The sequence below is a fragment of the Dendroctonus ponderosae genome, unplaced genomic scaffold (assembly GCF_020466585.1).
Source record: "Dendroctonus ponderosae isolate FM_Combo_2020 unplaced genomic scaffold, Dpon_F_20191213v2 Dpon_F_20191213_6, whole genome shotgun sequence".
NCBI classification, from domain to species: Eukaryota; Metazoa; Arthropoda; class Insecta; order Coleoptera; family Curculionidae; genus Dendroctonus; species Dendroctonus ponderosae.
Window position 1 is genome coordinate 5,156,207 of NW_026018814.1, and position 10,811 is coordinate 5,167,017.

The window sequence follows — 10,811 nt, forward strand, 5'->3', positions numbered from 1 at the left end:
AAAAAATTATCTGCCCATGTCTCAATGAATCGCCGTTTTCGAATATTTTCTGATGAACCAGCAAGATCCCATCAAATCGCAACAGTGAAAAGAAAAAATATTTAAATGAGTAATGGTTAGTAAAGTGTTTAACCATAAGTCTCCAGCAGTGTTTTAATTGTCAGATACATTTGAGCTGATTTCCTCATTTAAAAAAATATCGTTAACATTCGCTGCTTTAATAATGTATATTAGGAAATCACCACATGTGCCTAGAAGTAAACCAAACGCCAAAATGTAATGGGCTTAAATCAAGATTTTGCATCGGCCAAGCCGAAGTAAAGCCAGGACTTTTACTATCTCGATTTTCACTAAAACTCATTCACATCACAATAAAATCCTTCATGAAACTTACTCCAGGCGGCTACTTTCTCTTATATTGCTGAAATATTCAGCTTAATACATTCTTTTGAGGAATGTATGTGTGGAATGCGCAAATAATTTTCTTATAATTGGTCTGATAATTTAGCTGTAAACATGCTGCCTTTTTAACTCTTTTATTTATCGGCTTCGTACAAAAAGGTGCTCGTATCTTGAAAAGTAATTAGCATATTTTTAATCAACCAAGGCCTTTAATTGCAAATTTAATAGCAGTTTTTGCAAGCACTTTGAAGCTTATTACGCGCCAAATATATCATTAATATATAATTTTCATATGTATAGGTATATGTTGTGAATCAGGTCAGAAGTTAATAAATATGGCTGTATAATAGAGTTTTATTAACAATTCTTACTTGACCAAAATTAAAAATTTTGAGCAACTTATTCAAACATTCGCAGCAGTTATGCGTCATTACTTAACTCATTATATGCAGAAAATGTCTACAACACTATCTAATTTTTATTATCTGGATACGTTGAAACTATAATTGAATGTAATATTTTACATTTCAAATCATCTAACCTTGAGTGCTACATCATAATTAACAAATTGACGCAATTGAATGGATTCCACAGTGAATTGGCAAATTATAATTGAAATTCCACAGATAAATCTCAAATTAATTCTAATCAAAATAAAGTGCCAGAAGTAACTTTTGTTGCAAAACTGACTATATGTTGAGTGGTCGATCAAACTTTCTGAAGGAATTGAAATGTGTTATATGTATACATAAAACAGTTCAAAGGAATTATTAAAATGATCGTTTGTCCGTTTCGACAACTATTCGACAATTTCGTATTAAATGAACTGAACTTAATGAACTGAAATAATACTTGAAAATATCTTCCACCGTGTTACTTAAATCTCGAACACCCTGTATTTTGGGAATTAAACAGTTTTATACTCATTTACGTAGCAGAAGAAAGAAACTAACCCAAACACTATATTTAGTAGTCGAATGTCTAATAAAATATTTTTTGCTAAAGATAACCCATCCGGTTTGGAAGCAATGGAAGCAGCATTTAAAAGAGATGTTCATTGTATACATTCGCCAAAATGAAGTTGTATAAATTGGAACAATTATTTCTATAACAAACAACCACCATACCAAAACTTTCACTTTCAAGAGGTTACAAAGAAAAACCAAATACACCGTTTCTAACATAAAAAAACAAACATTTATCGTATTTTCGCAACCTACAAAAAATATGATATGATCTAAATATTAGATACATATTAGAATATACATGTGCAATTAGAGAGTTCATTATTTTGTGTACTGCAAATGCCCCATTAAAGGCAAAGAGACCAGCCCATTTATTAAAGAGTTTGCCTTTTATTAATGAACATTTCAAACATTGAATGGACACAAGTACAATTTTTTTTATTTGAAATAGAGGGCATGAACATTTGTCGTATATAATAATTGTATGTATAAAATAACTAAAATTTAGTCGGTAACTAACTAACAATTATACTAAAAATCATCATGAGTATTGGAATTCCATCTTGATCAATTGAATAATGGTCATAGCTTATCATTTGTTGAAACAGTTGAAGTAGAATATAATTACACATATTTTTACGTAGTCTATCGAGTCAATTATGACAAAAGCGTATTGATAATAAACAACGGGAAATGACAATAAATACACTGCTTCTGCTAACGAATTCTACATGTGCAAATGGTAAATTACCATTTCGTAAACGGACCAATGGTAGATAACCGACTGTTATAAAAGCGTACAATAATAACTTCTATTTTGATCGCACTTGCAAATATACAACAAAAAATAATGAAGAGAAGGCAATAAATTAAAAATTAAACCACCAAACATATTATATGCTATGGAAACTTCAACAATTCATAAAAGATTTATTTGTTGCCATTTTTTATGGATTATTAGATACATTGAAATAAATATACTAAAAACTTACAGAACATTTACAAGCATTAATTTCAAAGAGAAGAAGTCCGATTATAATTACCGAAAGTACTCTCCTATTCAATATTCGCCAAACAGTATTTATTATGTAATGCAGTGTATAATATCTTATCATATTTAAAAATGCCATTATATACGGTCAATAACAAAATCTGGGAGCGTGATTCTCTACCAATCGATGATAAGGTTAACAAAATTAGTAGGTACTGACTCATCGTCCCAATAGCATAGTCGAATTTAGTTCGAAAATGTTTACCAAGTTTAAAGACGATACGACTTTTATTCCAAAATTGGAGGAGCTTTTAAAGCCGACTCTACATGGAAAGATTGTGAAACAAGAAGTGACACCATTAACAAGCTTTGGTGAGAACTTTGGCAGTGAAATACTCAAAGTGGATGTCACAGTGGAAGAAAATGGCAAACAACGACAAGTACATGGAGTGGGCAAACTGATACCATCGTCGGAAGTACAATTGGAGATTTTCAACACCCAAGTGACTTTTAAGAATGAAATTGGATTTTATGCGGACATCGTACCAGCAATGCAGAAGTTTCAAAGAGAGCATGGCGTTGCACCAACTGAATATTTTCCTGAAATGTATGGTGCCCGGATAAGTTTGGATCCTCAAAGTAAAGTGGTCGATCTTAACGCCATTTTATTATTGGAAAATTTGAAAGTTAAAGGTAAGCATTGAAAAAAATCTTATTCCCACGAAATTATAGAATGCTCGAGATTCTTGAATGCATTACGCGATCTGGCATTAAATATTACAAGAGCCACTCATAACATTACGGATAAAAATTGATTCACTTTCTCACGAAACCAGTGAAAAAACACTTGTTTATTTTCAATGGGGGTATAGTTCGAGCATTTAATACTTTAGATTACATAAGTTCATATTTCCACTTTTTTCTATGTTCACAAACAGTTTTGATAAAATATGTGTATTTGTATTTTACATTAGCATCTGTGCTAAGAGAAAAAAATTGTGCTAAGAGTTTAAATTGCTGTCCTTATAAAATTGCCTGAAAAATATATTTAAATGCATTACAAAATACATACGTACCTTGTGAAAATGTACTTAAACTTGTCGTTTGATGAAAATATCAAAATATTGATTGATATTATGCTGCAAGCACGTAGCCTTGACATATTTTTATTTAAAAAACGATTACCCAGATTATCTGTTTTTCTCATTCAATAACATCGTACCTATTTAATGTGTCAATTTCTATACCTACATCAAAACCCCTTAAATACCTGGAATTAGCTAATAAACCTCAGCTAATAAATCATCGTTTAAATGTGAAAAGGAGAAAACTTCAGATATTCTGCCTAAATATTCCGCAAAAATTGTTGCCTTTTCAATCAATGTTGTGCCGATTATTCAAGTAAATATTTTTGTTAAATTGAACTTGAATTGAACTTGATATTAAAACCAAACTAAATCTAGATCTGATGAAATAGGATGTGATTTTAATAAAATGGTCTACTATTTTCTAAATAATCCCAGTCAATTAACAAGCAATGTTTCAGAATCTTCAAAATTGTTTAAGGACAATCATCAACACTTGAAATTAAATCGATAAAGTAATTGTTTCTTTTATCCAGAATTTAAAATTTGACATCAGCAAATTTTTCTTATCTCAATAGCAACTTAATTTTTTAAATCACTCGAATAAAGGGCCTAGTAACACACGAATGGTGCCTTCAATATTTCCATTAGAAGTTATTGAATGAAACGAGTTCACGACATTGGCAGATCATTCTACATATTGGGTGATTTCAAATTGGCTTCATTCCCTTCAAGAGGTTACTGGGGCATACTGGAGAAGTAAAACGTATGCAAAACGGTAAAAACGTTTTAAAACAAACGCTTATACATAAAAATATGTTTTCAAAGTGAACACCAGGTTTCATTTTCAGTGCCAGGTGACAAAAAAAAGCATGTAAAAGGTCTATCACTATTTGACTACATTGTATTGCATAAATCTGATCGAGAAAACATTTAGTATCTCAACCGAAATTTCTAAGAAAGATTCTCCTAAAACATACTGTATAGCACAAGAAAATGTTTCTTGGACCTTATGGTTATGATTATAATAGTATCATGTTCTAGGCTTCTTCACCGTTGATAAATACAAAGGATTTGATGTGGACTCCACTAAAACCGTTCTAAGAGCTCTGGCCAACTTCCAAGCCACCACTGTTGCCCTACGTAAGAAGAAGCCTGATGTATTTAGCTCAAAGGTCCAGCCTTATTTGGCTGAATGGACAGCTCCAGCGTTTCCCGAACCCCTGAACGTGGAACCAATTTTAAAGGAAAATCCAAATACCGCATATTTGGCGATAAAAGCACAAAACGCCATAAGTAAAAAGAGAATTAAGAAAATTAGAGAGCCTTGGGCATGTGTTACGCACAATGATCTCTGGGTGAACAATGTGATGGTCCGCGAATCGAACGGAATGATTCAGGATATTAAATTTGTCGATTTTCAAGTTATCGATTACGCTTCTCCGGTGTGTGACCTCATATTTTTTTTATTTTCCAGTGTTCCAAATTCAGTTCTCCGCTATCATTTCGACAAACTATTGCAGTATTACTACAAGGAATTCATAAATACGTTGAGTTTATATAAAGTGAACACTAAAGAATTTTCCTTTGAAAGTTTTGAAGAAGAGTTGAGACTGGAAGGCTGTTATCAAGTCAATCACAGCATTTTTATGCTGTTCCCAATACTTGGTTCGCCGGAACCCCCAAAACCCATTGGTAAAGTGCCTCAATGGGACCCTAACAATGAAGCTGGTGCGAGTAATGGAGATGCAGATAAAAAACCTGCACCTGGCGGAATACCTCAAACATTTAATTTGCCTATGAAGGAGAAGGTTTGGTATATAGTGGAGGAAGCAGCTAAGCATAATTGGATATAGACATATATTATGCAATGAAAATAGAGAAAGTTAATGTGGAAGTGTATTATTATTGTTTTAATTTTTATCTTAAATAGAAGCTCATTAATATACTGATAGGCAAAGAAAGGAACTATTATTCTTAAAACAATAAACCTTACAGTTTGACAAAACATATGACAAAAATCTAAAAAACTTGAGCATCAAGCAGATGTTAAAAATGAACAGTTGTCATATGCATAACTATCTGAACAATTATCAGACTGTTTGAAACCAATCAATGCAGCTCATGGTCTTCACCGTTTCGGACATAGATGGGAATGAGTGCTTTTTCGAATGATAAATCAATGGGAACTTTTAGATAATTATTGACTAAATAATGTCATTGTCAATAGAGCATCATTAGTCTTGCCGTGTTGAAAGGCCGAAGTTCTAAAGGACCAGACATAATTAAAGCTAAAAGATGTTCATTTATTATAATATTAATCGATTAGCTGCAGGCAACTTTCGTCTTGCATAAAGCTGATCATTATAAATTAAAGGATACAGGGTGGAAGTGTTTTGATAGGCTGCAGTGAGCAAACCTGCCTGTGAAGTAACAATTTCAATTTCATCTAAATGCCAGTGGCATCGTTTATAATTCATTTTTTCAATAAGTTTTGGACGCTTTGGCATAGACTTTACAAATAACGCGTCACTTACTCCAAGAATACTGTTTGCTTTGGATTACTCAGGCTTATAGCACATAAAGCACATGCTTGATGATTATACGTTTGTTATTTCGCGTGAAATGCGCTCCTGGGATCTGTTTTAGTAATGAAGTTCAAATAAAAAAACCGATTCAAACGTAAATGCAGTGGAAGTTATCCTAATTTTACTTTTATAGTACCACCATATCTGTCGATAGGTTTTCAACACTAGCACTTAACGAGTTAGCCCATGGTAATAATGACTATAGACGTCTCATTCGAAGCGATTCAAAAATCTTAATAACAGTTAATTAGTCGTTTATTTCAATGAGAAAACCCGCCATCTTAGCGGTTAGATTCCTTCCCACGCACACATTTTTCTGATGCATATCATCTGGTTTAAGTGCTCATAAATGTACCATTTTCGTTTTTTCTCGGTTTGCAGCTATTTTACCAGTGAATTTTTCCAAAAGCATGCGACTAATTTAAAGTCAATTAAGCAATAAATTATCGACATGCTTTCTAAATGGTTTTATACAGGTTTCAACAGCATTATAAGCAGCTATATAGATGGAACTAATCAAATAAACGCCCTGTAATTTTGCAATGCTCTGAAAAACGTATTTGCAATAAGGCATGTGATTATTTAAGTAGCAGCAAATTAAAATTTAAGTGACAAGGAAAACATAAAGTCAAAGTTTAGATACATATTATGCATAAGCTGCTGATGGAAGAGGAACCAAATTTACGGGTGTTCTACATCGAGCACTGACGATTTTTTTTAAAGTCAGGCTGAAATACAACAAAAGTCGCTAAACATTAACAAATATTACGCACCAAAAAATCGATATCGAAATTTAGAAGATAATTGAGTATGAAATGAAATTGTAAAAGTTGAAAAACCGAGCAAAAAACTTTGTTTTCAAAAATGGAACAACTTCCTCTTGAGCATAAATCACCTCTTTAATTTAGAATGTAATTCACACAGGCAAGCACCACTAAATCCTACAAACTACCTTCTAAGTTCCAAATTACTTCCAATATTCCTATTAAAACAAGAAATTGAAATAACGCAATACAGAATCCAGACACTTTTCGGTCGCTCCTCGTCGCATAAATATTATATGCACTAATATAATAAAATACATGTCATCAATAGCAAAAATCCATCATCCAGGGAAAATGTAAAGCCAAACTTACCGAAATCTACATCGTGTCACCTGGAAACAAAAAAAGGTGTTTAGTGTACAGCAAATGTAGTGAAATATCTGTTCGCTCTCAAAAAATCTTCACCAGTTCGAGCTAAGTGTCTTGAAAAATACCTACAGTTTTCGGGACACCCTGAATAATAGAGATCTATCTGACCACGTTTCTTCATGCTGGAGGGCCCCATCCTGAACCCTTTCCACTTCCACCAAAAGTGCACTCTAGATAAACCCATCAACACTGAACTTTTCAGCTTTCAGGTTTTTTTTCGACTCATGCGTGCAGCGTTGTTTTTAGGGGAGAGTGTTGTACTTTTGTTGACATTTTTCAATTTATTTTTCAGGCCCCTTTTTAAATACACTAATTTTACTAAAGCCCTTATGTTATCTTCTCTATTTAGAACGATATTCTCAAAAAATATACTGGGTGCCATCCAATCCATTGTATCGTCCTTGTATCTATACGATATATCAAAAAACATAACTTTTTCAGAACTTTCACCACCAATAGCATGGGAGTCACACATTTTTCCTTAGTAAAAGTAGTTTTTGGTAAACCTTTTTTGTTGGCAATTCATTATTAATAAAAACAAAAATGAATGTAAATGACACAAACAGAAAAATTGCTAAATTTGTTTAACTTACCCTTTAGTAGGTCGTTTTTACGTTTTGAAATTGAATATCTTAAATGCGTTTAAAAAAGAGTTTCCAGAATACATGAACTAAGTTACTGTTCAGATGATATCAAAGCATTTGGCTAAATCTAAAATAGTTTAGAAGAATTAATGCTAGGCAAGTTATTAAGCGAAATAAAAATGATAAGTTTTTGTAAGTAAATTTTAACCACTTGAATTAAATGAATTCGTTGCAGTATATGGCTTTAACATGCCGGATAACGTATACTTATGTAGTTTTAAAGTAAAATTACCAAACATATCTTGACTTTAAATGCACTTCACGGCTTATTTAAAAACATTAAGATTGTCATTTCATTGACCTTAGAAGAATGCGTAGAGACATCTAAAAGTTTTACGATTATTAGAGACCATACCAATTTACCTATGAGATCCAAAAATTTCAGTTGCTTCTCGTTGAAAGTTGATTAAATCTCCTTTGAGAATTAGTGGACAAATAAACGACAGATACATTCCTAAACCATATAGTGGACCTAAATGGACAATTAAAAACTAGAAGATTTTTTTGATATTCTAACATAGTAATCCCTTATGTTGTTGGGCAAAGTTCCGGTTTTCTTACTGGAAAACCTGCAAATTACCCTCATGCGTTATGCAAGATCTATATCTGTATATGAACTAAGTAAATGGGAAACTACATTGCTTAATGGACTAGACATCCGATACTGTTAACATTATTTCCCAATGGTCAAGCATTAGAAACACATCGGCAATAATTTACGTGAGGTAAAACGCGAATAATTCTTGAACAAATCAGTTTACGTAATTATCCCATTAAAGAAACTACTGTTTGCTGTTAGCGACTAACGCGCACATGGACAATGTCTATCTTTAGCTCTTAGTTCAGTCCTTGATTGGGCAAATGCGGAAGGTTTTGAAGAAAATTTTTCTATTAGCGATGGTCACCTATAGGTTTATATTACCTCACTAGTAATATTTATATACATTTACATTTCAATTCTTCAGCCATAAATAACCTAACTGTCTGTCCCAGTCACTCATAAATCCAACGTCTATTGCCCACTAAAATTTATAATTAATTAGCAATCATCATTTTGTTCACAGTATATAATTCATGGACACTTTACTGCAAGGTTTCCTAGAAATATCATATACTACCAGGAGATGCTAAGAAATACAATTGTTAATTTCATAACGCTACCCAGTTTAATTGCATTTCAATCTTCCTAAGTTCTAAGTTGCAAAGTTAGAACGGTAGTCCTAAAATAGTCTTTCGGTAGTTATCTATATTTAATCGTATATCAGATGTATGGCTCCTGAACTAATCTGCTTTATCTCGTGCAGCAGTTCAGGCAATCTTATCTGGTCACTATTAACACTTTGACTGCCAACTCTGAAGTAACTCGTAGTTTCACTTGCTGCCTTAGGCACCGACTATGAGCTCTCGTAGTCAGTTTACAACTATATTTGTGGGGCTACGATGAAACTCGTGTAAGCTTAAATTAACGACTTCAGGGTAACGAGCAAAAATTTCAAGTTGATGTCAATTGAAATGATTTGAATTCATATGCATGAAAAAGGTGCAGTTTTGGTTATAATTTGTTTAAATCTCCTCTACGCAAACAGTGGCCCAGTCTGGACAAAACGCAAAAAAATAAAATAGCCGTTAACATCACCCATTCGGGGTAAAAATAGACTACTATACTTTATTTAAATGTACAAAGCTGGTTTTCCATGAGCGCGTTAGCGAATGCTCTACAGATCGTTTACAACTAATTTTGAAACTAGTGGCTTTTGAAATAAATTGTCCACATTGTGCACATAGTTGAATGCAATTTCTTATCATGTAATATATTTTTGCTATTCAACAATATTTTTTAAAGCTGTCGATATTGTTTCATCTGATCCGTGAATGCAGAATTTTTCCGGATAATCATCTCGAACTTTATGAGACTTCTTCGAAATTTCTCCATAAGATTGGCCAACGATATCATTTGACCAACATACATATTTGTTTTGCAACAGCAAGGAATTCTCATTTGTATTTCCATTTGTAGATAGTAACCGGGCCATTTTACTGCAAAAGCGGCTCTCATTTCCGTTTTTGTTTACCGCACCTTTGGAATTTTCCTTCCTGTTGTTTTGCTGTCTTCCGTAGATAACTATTTCGATGACTCAGTTAATTATTGTTTAATCCCTGATCCATATATTGGTATCAAAGTAATATGTCTATAAGTCTGAGGCTAATTCAATGGTGTGACATAAATGCATTCGAGATCAATTTCCTCAGGTGTCTTTATAGAAAAGTTCGTTTTTAGTTAATAATCCAAATAAAGTACTTTCTATTTCTATTACAACCTATTAATATTATGATATGCTTATCTTTTCTAGGTCTCACTCAAAGTGTGAAGTAAAAATTTTTGAACATCGTTTATTTCATTACGATTCGGCGAGACAACAGCGCCATCATCAGATTTAAAATTTTACACAAACTCATGATTGGTAAAAATCAACTATCTATTTAAATCTACCAACCTATTAATATTGGATGATGATAATGACCTATGATGTTTTAACCAAAGCTGAGTTTCAGCTTCGTTATTTAGTAAAATAAACCAAGTTTCCTACAAAAAACTAGTAAAAACCTAGGCCGAAACATACGCATATAAGTACTTATACTAATGTAAATAATAACTTGATTGATAAATGAATTAAAACAATTCGTCTAAAGAACTGTGCATTACTGTTTATTGCACATACTGAGCATATATTGAGTTTATTGCATATACTGAGCTGCAAGAAGCATTTATTGAAAATATTGCTTGTTCTGAAAACATAAATTTTATACTTACTTAACCAGGATCATAACACCCGCACGGGAAACATTTTGTATCCAACACACCGACTAACACTGTCTGAAAAGAGTCCGTACTATATGGGTATAAAATTCTTTAATAAACTAGAAAACAACATTAAAAAAGTA

General features: G+C 32.6%; 2 protein-coding genes across 5 annotated transcripts in view; one reads left to right on the top strand and one right to left on the bottom strand.

Moving 5' to 3' along the window:
• The window catches only part of LOC109540621 (protein madd-4), a 247,918-nt gene that overhangs the window by 195,293 nt on the left and 41,814 nt on the right, over positions 1-10,811 (bottom strand). For 3 of the 4 annotated variants that reach the window (XM_048667410.1, XM_048667411.1, XM_048667408.1), the window contains exon 2: positions 7,168-7,187. The exons of the other annotated variant lie outside the window; for it this stretch is intronic. The gene's annotated coding sequence lies outside the window, so the exon portion shown is untranslated. The remainder of the gene's footprint in view (positions 1-7,167; positions 7,188-10,811) is intronic. 4 annotated transcript variants of the gene reach the window in all.
• Positions 2,506-5,345, top strand: LOC109540536. Its single transcript, XM_019908963.2, has 2 exons — positions 2,506-3,051; positions 4,488-5,345. Exons 1-2 carry the CDS (start codon positions 2,616-2,618, stop codon positions 5,297-5,299), a joined length of 1,248 nt encoding a protein of 415 aa, XP_019764522.2. The 5' UTR covers positions 2,506-2,615; the 3' UTR covers positions 5,300-5,345.